Below are 16,183 nucleotides of genomic sequence, written 5' to 3'. Positions count from 1 at the left end.
TGAAAAAAAAAAAGTCCTTGTCTATGTCTTCAATTCCCTATTTTATCTTCCAGCAGATTAAGTGTTTGTTTTAACATTTAGATCTTTTATCCATTTTGATTTTAGTTTAGTACGTGGTGAGATGTATGGGTCTAGATTCAATTTTGTGCATGTGGATTTCCAATTTTCCCAGCACCATTTATTAGAGATTATCTTTCCTCCAGAGAATGTTTTTGGCCCTTTTGTCAAAGATTAGATAGCTGTATGTGCCTGGGCTTGTTTCTGGTTCTTCTATTCTGTTCCATTGAATCACATGCCTATTTTTGTGCCAGTACCATGCTGCTTTAATCACCATAGCTTTATAGTGTTACTTCAAGTCTAGGATTGTGATGTCATCTGCTTTGTTTTTGTTACCCAGGATTGTTTTTGCTATTCTGGGTATCTTCCTCTTTTGTATGAATTTTAGGCTTATTTTCTCTAGATATCTGAGAAATGCCACTGGTATTTTGATTGGGCTGGCATTTAATTTCTGTACATCAGTTTTGGATTATGGCCATTGTGATTATATTGGTTCTGTCTATCTAGGAATAGGGGATATCTTTCAATTTTCTGATGTCCTCCTTGATTTTCTTTCTCAGTGATGTAATTTTCATTGTAGAGGTCTTTCATTTCCTTGGTTAGGTTAATTCCTAAGTATTTAATTTTTTTATGCTATTGTGAATGGTATTGTTTTCCTATTTTCTTTTTCAGTGAGTTCAAGAGGATTGCTATTGATTTTTGTGTGTATCAGTATGTTATGTAATGCTGAATTTGGTTATTCTGGGAGTGCTTTGGTAGAGTTCTTTTGGGTCTTGTAAGTAAAGGATCATGCCATCTGCAAATAATACTTTGACTTTATCTTTTCCTATGCATATCCCTTTTACTTCTTTCTCTTGCCTGATTGCTCTGGCTAATGTTTTGAGGAGTGTGTTGAAAAGAAGTGATAATGGATATCCTTGTCTCATTCCTTATTAAAGGGAAGGCTTTCAGCTCTTCCCCATTTAATATGTTGGCAGTAGGTTGGTCACACATGGCTTTTATCAGATTAAAATACGTCTATACCTATTTTCTTCAGGGTTTTTATCATGAATGGATGTTAGATTTTGTCTGTTTATGTGATGAATTACATTTATTGATTTGCATATGTGGAACCATCCTTGCATCCCTGTGATGAAGTCTACTTGGTTGTGGTGTATTATCCCCCACCTCTGTTACCTGGGATCAAACTCAGGACCATGTACTTGTGAGGCAAGCACGCTGCCACTGAGCTAAATCCTCAGCCCATATGAACTTTTTGATGATTTGCTGCATTCTTTGCCAGTATCTTGTTAAGGAATTTTGCATCTATGTTCATTAGAGCTTGGCCTGCAGTTCTTTTTTGGTTGGATCCTTGTCTAGTTTAGGGATAGGGATGTTAGCTACCAAGAATGATTTTGGAAATATTCCTTCCCCCTCAATTTCATTAAGGAGTCTGAGGAATACTGGTTTTAGATTTTCCCTGAAATTCTTATAGAATTCAGCTGTGAATCTGTGATAATTAACTGATTGTGCTAACTTGAGAAACTAAACTCAATTGGATCATTATAGTTCTGGGTGTGACTGAAAGAGTTTACTGAAGATAGAAAACCATCCTGGATGTGACAGCAACAAATAGGCTTGCCACTGGAATGGATGAGAGGGAAATGAAGAAGGAAGGTGCACTTCTGTTTCTTTGGAGGAGCTGCAGTCTTCACCCTCACCTTGGATGTCATCTCCTGGCTTCCAGTGCACTCTTTAGCCTTTCATGGGAGACCCTCTGGCCTTCTGACATGAACTTGCACAGGACACTATGATGAGCTCCAGGCCTTCAACTGGATCCTTTGGCTCTCCAGTGAACAGACAGCCCTATTCCACACCTAACTCTGCAGGTGGCCACTATAAGCAAATCTTGTAAATTCTTATGTATTTGTATATCTTGCATTAAATGTTTTTCTAGTAAGCACTGACTGATACAGAATGCATCAAGACCTAGACTTTTCTTAGTTGGCAGTATTTTATTACTGCTTCAATTTCATCATTTGTTATTAGATTAAAATTTTTATGTCTTCTTTGTTCAATATTTATAATTCATGTAAAGGCAAGAATGTCTCCATTTCTTCTGAGTTCTCCAGTGTTTTGGCACTTATGTTTGTGAAGTAGCTGCTAATAATTTTCTGGATTTTGGAGGTATTGTGATTTCACCATTTTCTTTCTTTCTTTTTTTTTTGTTTTTTTTGGTACCGGGGATCGAACTCGGGTCTTTGTGCCTGCACAGCAGGCAGCGAAACCACTGAGCTAAATCCCCGGCCCATACCATTTTCATTTCTCGTTGCATTGATTTGTGTCTTTTTTTTCCTTTTTGAGTAAGATTGGCTAAGTGTTTATCTTTGTTTATTCTTTCAAAGAACTAGCCTTCAACTCATTGATCCTTTGTGTTTATGTGTTTGTTTCCATTTCATTGATTTCTGCTCTGATCTTTATAATCTCCTTCTATATTATATAAGCTCTGGGTTTGTACTATTTTTCTAGGTCCTTGAGGTGCATCATTATTTATTTGGGCTTCTTCTGTTTTTCTGATGTGAGCATTCACAGCTATAAACCTCCCTTATAGGATTGGTTTTCATTGTGTTCCTTAAGTTCTGGTATGTAGTACTGGCAGTATCATTTAATACTAGGAGCTGTTTTATTTCTACCTTAAGTTTTTCTGTGCCCCATTGTTATTCAAGTGCGTTCATTTCCATATATTTGCATAGTTTCTGTGATTGCTTTGGTATTGATTTCTAGTTTCACTGCACTGTGATCTGACAGTATGTATGGTAAAATTTTGATTCTTTTGTATTTACTTAGGCATTCAAAAGTTTGGCTTAACTCTATTTTCTGTTTGGTTGATCTATTTGTGATAGTGGGGCATTGAGGTCCCATATTATGCCTTTACTGATGTTTATCTGATTTTATGTCTAGTAGTGTTTGTTTTATGAAGTTGGCCACACAGGTTTGGTGCATATATAATTGTTACAACTTCCTATTGAATGGTTCCATTAACCAATATGTAATGTCCTTCTTTGGTACAGCTTTGGTTGAAGTCTACTTTGAAAATAAGATAGCTATTCCTTTTACATAAAATATTGTTTTCCATCCCTTGATTTTGTCTATGAATTTCTTTTTGTGTTAATGTTTCTTCTATATACCATACCGTTGGGTTTTGTTTCTCAATTCATTCTGCTAACCTGTGTCTTTTTGAATTCAGTCTATTTACATTGATGGTTGTAATTGATAGGTGTTGACTTATTCCTGTTATTATCCTGTATTATTTCCCTGTTGTTTTGGTTTCTTTCCCATCTACTTAATTGCAAGCCCTACCTGAAACATTCATTTTATTGGACCTTTTGGCAACTTCTTGAGTTTTGAGTGTTGGTTTGGTGGTCATAAATTTGTCTTCTTTGTATTTTTTTTGGTACCGGGGATTGAACTCTGGACCTTGCACTTTCAAGGCAGGCGGCGGAACCACTGAGCTAAATCCCCAGCCCTGGTCATAAATTTGTTTAGGTTCTCTTTATCATTGAAATATATTATTTCTCCATCAGTTTTGAAAGATAATTTTACAGGATAGAACAGTCTGGGTTGGAAGTTTTCTTTCAGAGCTTCCAACACTTCATTCCAACCTCTCTTTGCCTTTATTTTGTGTTGAGAAGTCTGTTGTAATTCTGATAGATTTTCCTTTATAGGTGATTCATTGCTTTTTTCTAGCAGCCTTTACTATTCTGGTTCTTGCATTGGATTTCTGGTATTTTAATTATGATGTGGTGTGTACTTCTTTTTTTTTTTTCCTGATCATGGCTATTTGGGGTTCTATATGCCTAGCTTATCTCTGTTAAATTTTTTCCTTGTTTGGAAAGTTCTGTTATTACTTCCATAAACAGGTTTTTTATGCTCTTTGTGCTGTTTTCTGATTTTTCATTAATTACAATTACTCTTATATTAGTCATCAGTGGTTGGATCCATTTTTCATATTCTCGTTTTTAAATTCACCAAACACTGTATTGAACTGTTTTATCTCCAATGATACCCTTTCTAAACTTTCTGCTGCATGGCTTTCAATTTTATCTTGCTTGATGTAACCTGAACTCATTTTGGGGGACTTGGGAGTTTCTGAAGGCATTTTGTTGCCTTGTCTTTTTATGCTTTTTTTTTTTCCTTCTGAGGTTTGCAGCTTCTTTGGTTCAGTCCCTGGTTCTTCAGGAGTTTGCTGCAGTGTTATGACCCCCAGGCTATCCAGACACTAGCATATAGAGAAAACCAATTGACAGCAATAACCTTGTCAGACTAATTACAGTAGTAAAGTCAATGACAACAATGGGATCAGATATCAACTGGATACTGACAAACCCTAAGAACATTCACAAACAATCCTTAACCAGAGCAAAGAGGCCTGTGATTTTAGTGAAGACACTTAGGCCACTCAGACACTGACTGATAGTAATTGAGACCACTAACTTCTGCTAGATGCAGGCAGCAGGGCAAGAGCACAAGCATACCCCCGGACTAAATGTTATCTTCTTCAGGTCTACCCACTGTGAAGATTATTCCCAACAAACCTGGTGCCCCACACAGTATATAGGCCCAGTGATCTTCCTGGCCTGAGCCTCCCAGCAGATCCTAGGAGATCTCTGTTTAACTCTCACCTTTTCCAAGCTTGTCCCCAAGACTTTCTCACCCAGTGTCTTTAGGAGGGTAATACCTCAGTACTGGAGCAAACTTCTCGAGCATGTTGGTCTTATCTTCAATCAGGTCAGTCCTTTGGTTGTTGCTTCTGCTGCCCCCTTGCCATGGGGCATGCTTGGTACTGGTATCTGCAGTGGGGGTAGGGCCTCTCTCCTCACTCAGGAGTTTTCTCAATTGTAGCTATTGGTATTCTGTTCCTTTGGTTTTCTCCTTTCTCTCTCCTTCCTTCCTTTCAAAATGGGGTCTTGCTATGTAGTTTAGGCTGCTCTTGAATTCGCTATGTAATCCAGGCTGGCCTTGAACCCACAGTCATCATTCTGCCTCAGCCTCCCCTAGTGCTGGGATTACAGGCATGTGGTACCATGATCAGTGCTTTTTCTTCTTTAGAAACTCCTATGATAAAATGATGGGTCTTCTTTAACTATTTTCTGTATTTGTCACTTAAAATTGTTTTATATAAAGCAGTTTGTTTATAGCAAAAGTGAGTGGAAAGTAAATGTCACACACACACACACACACAATTTTCCAGGCTCTCTATCAACATTCCACATGAAAGTTGTACAGTTGTACTACTGACTACTTACATTTACATATTAGTACCCACAGTCCATAGTTTACATTAGGCTTCCCTCTCCACTCTTGGTGTTATACATTCATATGTATTTTGACAAATGAATAACATATCCCCACCATTTTAGTATCATACTGAAGTGTCATTGTACTAAAAATCTTGTTTCTCTCTCACACATCTCTTAATCCCTGGCAACCAATGACTGCCTGAATAGCACTGCTTTTTCCAGGATGTCATATAGTTAGAATAGGATATATGGTCTTTTTAGATTGGCTATTTTCATAGAAAGGTACATATAAAATTCCTCTACATCTTTTCATGGCTTGGGAGACCATTTATTTTTCTTTCTTGACTTTTAGGTATAAAAGACAAAGAAACTGTATATATTAAAAATGTAAATATTATATATATTTAGACATTATGAAAGTTAATCTACCACCTCCCATTGTTACTTTTTTCAGGGCAAAACTTAAAATCTACTCTTTATAGGAAATTTGAAGTCCATGTCATTTTATTATTAAGTCACCATAGTGCACATTGTATCTCTCAAATTTACTCATAACCAAATTTATACCATCTGACCAACTTTCCCTTCATTTCCCTCATACTCTAACCCCTGGCAACTTTTATTGTTTCTACCAATTTGACTCTTTTATATTCACAAGTGAGAGCATACAATATTTGTCTGTCTCTGGCTTATTTCACTTGGCATGATGTCCTTTAGGCTCATCCATGTTGTCATAAACTGCAGAATTTCCTTTTGAAGTCTGAGCGGTATTATAGTATTTCTCAAACATACACATTTTATTCATCTGGTGGACATTTACATTGCTTAGATACACTGGCTATTGTAAATAATACTGCAGTGATGAGAGTGCAGATGTCTCTTTGAGATAATGATTTTGTTTCCTTTGGATATATACCCACCACTGGAATTGCTGGATCATACATATGGTATTGTACATTCAATTCTTTGGCAAACTCCCTTGCTGTTTTCCATAAAGGATACACCAACTTACATTCTTGCCAGCACACATATAGGTTTACTTGCTGTCTTTTGACTTTTTGTTAATATTCTTCCTAACAGTTATGAGGTGGTTTGTCATTGTAGTTTGTTTTTTGGTACCAGGGATAGAACTCGGGACGTTGAGCTTGCGTGGCAGGCGCCAGAAACACTGAGCTAAATCCCTGGCCCAACAACTCGAGTCCCATCTGGGAAACTTAGCAAGACCCTGTACCCTGTCTCAAAATAAATACAAAGGACTGGTGATACAGCTCAGCGTCAAGGTCCTGGTTTCAATTTCTAACTACCACCACCAAAAAACCAAATCTAACTGAAGAAAAAACCCCACTTAGATAGTTCATTTTAAAGTGCTAATTTAAATGCTATGTAGCTTCTCCTTAACCCATATATGATGTTTCAAGACCTCAGTGAATGCCTCAAAATGCAGACAGTACCAAGGCCCATACCATTGACCTGTGAATTAGGATGGTTTGACTTTGGATTTCTGACTTTATGATGATACAAAAATGGACTGATATGACGGTTCTATTTTTCATGTCCAGTACAGTGGTTAAAAAAGACATTTACTATATTATTATTAAGGAAGTTGCCTTGTACTCCTCTTTTCCTAAAACTTTTTTTTTTTTTTGAGACAAGGTCTGAGTAGTTCATGCTGGCCTTTGAACTCACTATGTAGCTCAGGCTGTCCTCTAATTTGTGGTGATCCTTCTGCTTCAGCCTCCTGAGTGCTGGAATTACAGGTTTGCACCATCATGCCTGTCTCCTCAGACTCATGTTTTTAAGTTAGGAAAGGGTATCATTTACACTCTCAGCTTGGTAAGTGCTTCTCAGTAAGTTTCACAGCATATCAGGTGGGTTTTTTTTGTTTTTTTTTGTTTAAGAAATTGAATTGTATTGAAGCTTGATGATTCAATTGTAGTTGTTGGCTAAGTTCCATTAATTTTTTAAAATTCTCTTTGACTTTTTCTCCTGGTCTTCTGCAGGTCGCTTCTTCAATCCCTTCATTTTCCTTGTTTGTAGTTTGCTTAGGTCTTGTTTCTGCATATGAATCCTTCCATAAGTTGTACCAAAAGTATAATGGGACATATTTTTCTTCTTCTTTGGCTTGAGAGCTTTTGCTATTTTCATAGATAACTTATAAAGGTCATCTGAGGCCAGGTGTGTCCTCCTCAGAACCAGATCCAATGAAGGTCCCATCTCTTCTAACTCAATCTGTGGTGTTCTGCAACCAGATTTCTTCAACAGCAACTTATAGCTCCCCTTCAGAGCAGTGAAGTGCAGAACATACTCTAACCCAGCCAGGCGGATATTTGTTACTGTGGGGGCGGGCCTCTGAAGAAATCATTAAGACTTTTTAGTCTTCTGTAGTCTTCTGTAGTGTCAAAATCATCAACAGCAAATATTAACATGGGTTTTGTTCCCTCAGGACATTTACTGTTCTTAATATCTTTTAGACACAAATTTCTCAATACCTAACTCAATCATATCCAGCACATGGTAGTCATACATACGACATATTACTAGGTTATTGGGCCGTTTCTTACTATGGGATCCAAACATGAATAAAGAACAATCTGACTTCTTTGAAAAGGACTCCAGTGATGTCTGATCCTCAAATGGTCTTGTAATATTTTTCTTTTTATACAGAACTCCATATGGTTTTTTCAGTGCATACACGTCTTTCAGTACTTGTGTCACTATTGAATTTACATTTCCCCCTTTCATCAGCATAGCGTTTTTATTATTTTCACTAAGTTTCGGTTCTCTCTTCTCAAGGAATCTCTTGGCTCTTTTTGTTTTGGGCTTTATAACTCGGTCCAAGACGTCCATCGCTACCACCTCAGTTCACCCAATACACGTGCACTGTGCGGGTGTGCGAGATAAGCGCATGCGCGGGGTCACCTGGAACCGGAAACTGCTATCAGGTGGTTTTTACTTGCTTTCTAGGTAAATTGTACAATTTCCAAAATTGTCAGTTTGAGTCTGCTTGAAATTTAAAAAATTATTAAGTGGTAATACTTACCTCAGACATTGCTGTTAATGACGTAAATGACGGCAGAGACTAGGAACTCGTGAAGTAATGTATATAGGGCCAGCATTATGCTGGCTTATATTACTATTCTACTTCTTAGATTTATACCACATCAAAAGGAAGGTGTCCAGCAACACAGTCGGTACTTGACAGCAGTAGCAAATAGACTAATTGCTAACAAGCAGTTGACTTGTCTTACCTTCATATTTCCAGGCCCTTCCATGTAGTCTCGCACACTATAGGTATTCTGTATAATGATATGAAAACCCAATAAAAAACCTTCCAATACTGGCAGAAAGCAGACATGTTTATTCATCATCAGAATCCCTGTGGAATTGTTGAACACTAAATTTCAGTTCTCATCTTTAACTTCATGCACTGGATTTGCTTTTTTCACCGAACTGAGACAAATTAAGACACTGAATATGAAGCTGTTTTTTCAAAAAAAAACTACACAATTTCCCTCCTACTCCAGGTAGAATTAGATTGTGGCTATTGGTAGGTTACATAGGTATTCTTAGGACACGATCCTCATCTCTAAATCCCTTATGTACCTCACAAAATACAGTCTATCATAGACACTCAGTAAATATTTCAGCCCATTCTGTTGGCAAGTCCTGCTGTGCAGCTGCACAATATATTCCAATTTCAACTACTACTCATCCCCATTATTACCATCTTAATAAGTCACTTTGTATCGTTGTTTGCCTGAATAACTGCTATCGCTTCCACACTGGTTTCCCAGCTTCTATTCATCTCCCCCCAAATAAAAATGATCAGTAGGGTTAAAAAAACCAAGCAATCTGCAAATCATAAATTAATTCATTTTCTGCCTGAAATCCTGTAAGGATTTGTTCTTTAAATTAAATCTACAAGCCTCTTCATTAAGGACCAAGAAACTTTAGCCTACCGGTTGCCACCTACCTGTTTTTATAAAAAGTTTTACAGGAACACAGCCACATACTGTCTACAGCTGCTTTTATACTGAAATGGAAGAGTTCAGTAGTTATGACAGAGATATGGGTTGCCAAGCCTGAATATTTACTATCAGACATGGAAAGTTTGCTGACCCTTGTTCTCTTACTGGATCTTATATCCCCTTCCTCAGGTACGTACATCTCAATCAAGGCCTTTCTACCTCAGTCTTTGCACATCCTGACTGAACTGTCCAGGAATGATCTTCAGTCATATCACCCATGACTTTTCTTATGATTCAGGTCTGTTTCAGTATCAACTCTCCACAAACTTATCCTAGCCAACCAATCTAGAGTGGTCCTTTCATCTACTCTAGTTATTTATCCGTTAGGAAACTGTAATATTTCTGGGGGAGGGGTGCTGGGAATCAAACTCAAGATCTTGCATATCCTAGGCAAGCACCATATCACTGATTTTTTTGAATGGTGAAAATGTTGATTTAGAATTAGCTAAGTTGGACTGTTTAGATGATCCCAATTTGTTGCCAACATTTAAAGCATCACAATCAGGAGCCAGAGCATACACGCCTTCTCCACTGTGTCGGTCCATCAGCCTTGATCTAGGAATTGACTGGGAGCACATTAAAGGCATAAAGCTTTTTCACATCCTCACCGAATTGGTGTTTCCTGGCTTTGACACCTACAACACACACAAATGTATAGTTGCCTTTTCTCTTTTTCATGGCATACTCAGCAGTCAGGGGGAACCTGATGACACCTGACAAGTGAATGAGCTTGCATCTCCTAGAGGTGTTCTTCCAAAGGTACTGCAGCTGTCTCTGGAGCCACAGTGTCTTGGGTCAATGGAAGGTAGGTGATATGCAGATCTTTTGTGACTGTGGATGCCTTTCAGCACTATCTTCTCGATGTTTAAAACCTTTGTCTTCACCTTTGGGAGGATCAAGAGCTTCCTTCTTTACTTTCTATGTCATACTGGTGAAAGTCCAACAAAACAGTATTGGATATTGAAATTAGGTACTAATAGTTATCTCCCCAATTAGAATATAACCTCCAGGACAGATGAGACTTTGCTTTGTATATCCTAACCACTGTTTTTATCAGTCCAATAAGCTCAAAGCCCCCAAATAATGCTTAGAATGCCTTTTGGATTTTCGATTTCAAAAGAAAAAGGCCATTTAGCAACTGCTGCAAAAACTGAAGCCAAGGCCAGGAATACATTCCAGCTCAAGTCAGGTTCCAGTTTCAATGATACAGACTTAGCCTCAACACAAGCCTGATCTCAACTGTAGAAAGTCTGAAGAAGATTTATCAACATTCCTGGCCTCTTGCCTGATAAGCAAAACAACTCCACCAACAGCACATTCTCCTGATTACACCTGTAATCCCAGCACTCAGGAGGCTGAGGCGAGAGGACTGCCCTGAGTTTGAGGCCAGCCTGAATCAGATGACAAGGCCCTGTCTCAAAGAGTATACTCTCCTGAACAGGGATCCACCTTGGCTTCATCAGGTAAGGAAAACATTAGCAAAACTAGGCAAGGGGTAAGGTCACAGGACAGAACAAAGAAGTTCTCAACTTTATGATTATTATGGTTAAGAATTTTATTATCAAAATTATTACATCTCTTGTGAAAGTTCAAATGTTACAGCAAGGTGTAAACACTCCATTTGAGAAAGAAGTGATACTTCTTCCCTTCCAAGAGTTCCCCCCCATTCCCCCCCCCCAGGAGGTCTGGTCTTGACAGCACCCTGCCCACACAGAGTGGCTGGGGTCCCTGCACGTGCCAGGCAGGGTGAGGGCTGCCTGCCCGCTGGCCTCGCCCCTTGGTTAACAGCCAAGGGGAGAATGCAAACCCCAGCCCAAATGGAGAGACATTTACATACATGTTATATAATATACAAAGAAACCGGCATCCCAGGCAACATGATTTCCACTCCCAATGCTCTCCCAGACTGATGGGTTTGTGGGGGAAACAAAAAGAAGAGTACTCTGCTGAGGTCTCAGCATTAAAAAGAAAATCTCCCCTCATTTGAGCAAACACCTGATTTTCAATTTTGCAAAGTGAAATTTTGTAACAGTCACACACAAAGAGAGAAGACTGTGCATATGATAGTTGTAAGACAGGGTAGAAAAAAAAGGATGCAAGAGGCTGGGGAAAAAGAACAAATTAGAAGGAGGGAGACTCACAGTATTATCTTGTCCAAAAGAAAAGAAGGTCCACTGCAGCACCAGGGATCACACCTGTCATATATTTACTACCCCTACCATGGTTATAACTGAATACAAAATTAAGATAAATAAAAACACGCCGGGTATTACAGTAAACAAGTGAAAGAAATAAGCTGGCAACCATATGGAATTTAAAAAGATTGTGTACCCCACCTGGGCTGGCTCCAGGGCACCTCCAGGGGTGTACAACAGGCACAATGCACTGATGGGGAGAAGCCAGTCTGCTCTGTCTCATCCAGAACAGTGTTAGGGGTGTGGGTGGCTTGCTAACTCTCTCATCAGCCCACTCTCACATAAGCATCCCCCAAAGAAAAGTGGGGCAAGCCCACACACAATCACAGTCTTGTCGGTGCCACTCCACAAACCTATCTTCCCACTCTTACCCTGCAGTCACGAGTACGTGCTCTCCAATCACGGAGGCGGTGCTACTCATGGGATCCAACTTCTGATTAACTGGGAGTAGAACAGAAAATACAAAGAAGTCCCAGACCACTTGAGATCCTTCCTTATTGAATTACCAAAAGATGTAACTGATTTCACTGGGAATCACTTCTCATTCCACTTTTGTCTAGTTACGCCATGGGTTTCAAAACTGTGAAACAGTTTGGGAAGACAAGTGGAATGGTAACATCTGGGGCTCAAATCTCCTCACATAATCTGCTCCCAAATAATCAAGAGCTGACCATAAGCTCTTTTTCAGAAAGCCAGGCAACCCTCAGTCAGAGCAAGCTCCAAGCTTTATTATCCCTGCCCATTTCCTGGTTTTAAGACAAAGGTAAGAAGTACTCTGGGTGGACACACCTTAGCCAGACATCTGCTTTTGGAATGGTTCTTTTAAGGTGAACATTTACATACCTACCATTTTTCTCAAGTGCATAAAACCCTAACACTACTTGGATGGCTTGGGGCTCTGAGATTGGCTCTTCTCACTTTTTTCTTTTGAAATAAAAACTTTTTTTTTTTTTTAAATTTAAAAAGATGTCCTCACTGCACAAGTGACTACTGGCTACAGGCAAGGATGGGAGACAGAGGCTTCAACACAACTCATTGCACTTAGAACTGTTACTAACTGAAACACCATTTGCTTGTCAACAATGTACCCTTAACAGCAGGGAGAAACTTTATAGTCTTTGCTTCAGACAAGATTTACATCTTTCTCCAAGGCCAGAGGCCAGTCACGACCACAAGTCTTGTTTCTTGTTGACCAGACCCAATCCTCTGGCGCCTTGTATCCCCCCTTCCCCAGCAATATGCTCGGCCGAGGTTCCAGAGGCAGCTGGAAGGAAGCAGCTATGGGCTCATTCAGTTCAGTTTGCCCATATCCAGAAGCCCTAGGAAAGTCCTGTCTGAGTCTTGACTCCCGACCCTTGCAGTGGCTGGAGTCGGTACTGGTGCACACTCCCACTCCCGCGGTGTGGGTAGTGCTGTGAATTGGAAACCGCAGATACCCTGGAGGCCTGGTAGGCAGCTGACTGCCCAGCACTGGGCAGACTGATAGTCCGTAAGTCTGATGGCAATGACGACCTAGAGTTCTGAGGAAAGGAGGTGGAACTCAAAGTTCCTGTGCTGGACTGAGAAACTGAGTCTGAGGTTGGCGAGTCTGAGGGGCCCTGCAGGGTAGGGCTAGCAGCACTAGAATGACAGCTCTTCCTCGGAAGACTGCTGCCAGTGCTGTTTCCAGAATGTGGCTGGCTGCTATAATACCCTGGTGTCCCCGTAAATGGGGCCAATGAGTCTGTGGACGCAGGGTGGGCGGGGCTGGGAAAGGATGCTGAAGAGAGGGATGATTCTGAAGAACTGTGAGAGGGGGGATTTCCAGGTCTCAGTGCAGTAGTTCGATAACTGTATCCTGGAGACTGAGTGGGATGTCCTCTAAAAGGGGAGGAACTCTGCTGAAGGAGGATTTGTGATTCTGTCCGTGGACTGTCACACTGCAGGAGCTAGAAAGAGTGGAGAGGAAAGCATAAGGAAGTAAACAAGTCTCTTCAAGGGCTTGAGAATATTTACAGTATCCAACTTTTTTCCTTCACGTTTCTTTAACATTCCCCCCCCTTTTCTTTTCTTTTTAGGATCCCAAAGGCATTAAGAAGGCTGTCTCTGATCATCTTACTTTATACCCGAGGTTGAAGACATGACTTACTTCCAGAGCTGTGAAATTATATGCAATGCCAGTATCGAAACTGCACAGAATAGCCAGGACCACAAGTCTCTGTAACTTATAACACACTCTGATGCCCAGAGATCAGCAATGCCTTGACTCACCTGGTAGCTGTATCTGGAAGGGCTGTAAACGGTTGCTCCTTTAGAGAGCGCTGAACTCAATGTGTCTGGGCATTCTCCATCTGCAGGATCTGGAAGGTATCATAAAATCAACCTGGCTTCTCAGAATAAGTAAGAAATAGCTGTTGTTCATTCAAAGGACCAAAGCCATCACCAATTCATGCTGCTCTCCTTGTGACAAAATGAGTGAGTGCAGCATGCCAGAAGGGCAAAGGAGGGTTTCATTATGGGCTATGTTTTAAATGCCTGATCTGATTCTTGTCTCGTTCTCTTCATCCTTCATCCAAGTGGAGATCCAGGACTTTGGAGAGATGAGAGTTACAGAAAGATATTCCTTGGGAAAAAAGAGCAGATAAGACAGCAAGCAATGCTAGATATTATAAATACTGTAGCCCAACAGAGCAAGACTGAGCTGGAACCTAGCATGTGGCAGAGCCCAAGTGCGCCAGAAACTGACTCACCTCATCCCAGCCTTTGGTGTGAGCTGTGTAGAGCCTGGCTCACAAGTCCCTGAACCTTGTTGGCAGCAGAAGGCCAGGGGCTCACCTGAGTCTTTCTCTGTGCTGTTACTCTCCCATGTGGGAGAGGGCTCCCCCTTTTGGGCGACTCTCACACTGCTCCGGAGGACTTTAGGAATGCTCCCTCCTTCTCGGAGTCGTTCCACTGATGTGGGAACCATCCTGCAAAGTAACAGGGCACAATTTTAAGCCACAGGCCTCAAGTCAAAAGTCTGAAATAAATAAATCCTGAGAAAGGCTGTACAATATAGGGTATTATCTTAAAAACACCCTCAAATATCTTTTGGGGGTATGTGTTGGGGAAGGATTTATTTAAAACAAGCCATTTCCTCTTTTTAAAACTATGTCACATATAAAAGAAAAAAAAGGGGCCAGGGATTTAGCTCAGTGATTCCACCACCTGCCTTGAAAGTGCAAGGACCCGAGTTTGATCCCCGGTACAAACAAAACAAAACAAAAAACAAAAAAAAAAACGTTTAAAGATAAAGAAATGAAGGAAAAAGTATATTAAAAATATCAATTAAAGGGCTGGGGTTTTAGCTCAGTGGTTTTGCTGCCTGCTGCGCAAGTGCAAGGACCCGAGTTCGATCCCCAGTATAAAAAAAAAATTCCATTTAAAAATGCTGTATTTTTTCCACTGTGAAATCATGTGCCTGACATTTAAGTAGCAGTTTAATAAAGGTTTCTCAGATTAATGACAAAATCATTTGAGCTATGTCTTTCCTTTCCTACAATGTCTCACTTTTCTATATATGCTAGCTGCACGGGATAGACATCTGTTGTTAATTCAAATAGAACTTAGCAGGACTCCTAAATTACTTCTCAAAGGAACTGAGAAAATACAAGAGGCAGTGTTAGTGCCCGCCAAGCCAACTATCTCATGGGAATCCATGAGTATATATGCCTTGTAAAGTGCTGTTCCATAGTAACCCTTTGCTTCTGCAAGGCTGGAGGATGTGACTGATAGTATTAATCAGCTAAGCAGGACAGATAGCACAACTAGGTGGGTCTAAAGTGTACTCATATATTTTAGGCAATATTGGGATGATACTAGATATATACTTCCCTTCTAAATTTAATGATAAAACACCAAATATAAACTTACCACCTGCTGCTGATATTCTCTTGAGGTCTGCAGTGAGATGAAGAAGTGCCTCTGGAATCTGATGGGCTTACTGCCTCCAAGTGGGACACAGAGGAATGAGATGGGGAGAATTTTCTGTGAGGGGATGATGGGGTTCGGGCTGAGGATCCCTGCATGCCATGGGCGCCAGTGTCAGAAACAGAGTTACTGCTGCCTTGCCCAGCTCCTGCAGACTTGCTTTTGTTCTGCGCTGAGTCACCTCCCCCACCAGCAGAATTCTCCTTGGCTTCTTGTTTCCGTTTACGGTACTCCAGCAGGGACACCTAGAGAGGAAAAAACAAACAGTACTTCAGCTGGGTATCATTACTGGATCACTAGCAATGGGGAAAGAAGAAAGGCTGGAACCCTGGTAAACCAGTAGTGAAGCCAGTGTTATAGGAGAAGAAATTATTTACAGTTTATACTTCAGCAAATTAGCTCCAGAAAAGCCATCCGTATCTGGACACTTCCCAACTTCCCCACCATCCACCTAATCCTTGTTATTTCCTGACTGCACAACAGACTCTATTCCCTTCCTTGGCTAGTACACCTCTTTGCTGTTATAACACACTGCACACATAGGTTTTAGAAGCTGTTACTGTTTTCACTGTTTCGGATAGTCAATGCTATTCATACAACAATCTTTGAAACCCATTACTATCTTATTCTAAATTATCTGCCTGTGTTTCCTTTTTTCCTACTCACTAAGGCCTCT

At 40.3% G+C, this 16,183-nt stretch overlaps 1 protein-coding gene and 1 pseudogene across 25 annotated transcripts in view; both read right to left on the bottom strand.

The window, feature by feature from the left end:
- Window positions 1-3,079: 3,079 nt before the first annotated feature.
- On the bottom strand, window positions 3,080-10,745 carry LOC147830506 (ribosome production factor 2 homolog pseudogene; annotated as a pseudogene).
- A 148-nt stretch (window positions 10,746-10,893) lies between these two features.
- Setd5 (SET domain containing 5) overlaps window positions 10,894-16,183 on the bottom strand; it is a 74,393-nt gene continuing 69,103 nt past the window's right edge. For all 25 annotated transcript variants that reach the window (XM_021260093.2, XM_087216771.1, XM_087216767.1 and 22 more), the window contains 4 exons: window positions 15,451-15,752; window positions 14,374-14,507; window positions 13,810-13,898; window positions 10,894-13,487 (listed from right to left, as the gene is read on the bottom strand). In XM_021260093.2, coding sequence (XP_021115752.2) covers window positions 12,879-13,487; window positions 13,810-13,898; window positions 14,374-14,507; window positions 15,451-15,752 — 1,134 coding nt within the window. In that variant the 3' untranslated portion in view covers window positions 10,894-12,878. The remainder of the gene's footprint in view (window positions 13,488-13,809; window positions 13,899-14,373; window positions 14,508-15,450; window positions 15,753-16,183) is intronic.

The sequence above is a fragment of the Heterocephalus glaber genome, unplaced genomic scaffold (genome assembly GCF_053883595.1).
Source record: "Heterocephalus glaber isolate CG9 unplaced genomic scaffold, H.glaber_assembly_v1.0 deba00000122, whole genome shotgun sequence".
Lineage (NCBI taxonomy): Eukaryota > Metazoa > Chordata > Mammalia > Rodentia > Bathyergidae > Heterocephalus > Heterocephalus glaber.
Note: the sequence above shows the minus strand (reverse complement) of the source record. Positions and strands in the feature narration are given on the sequence as shown.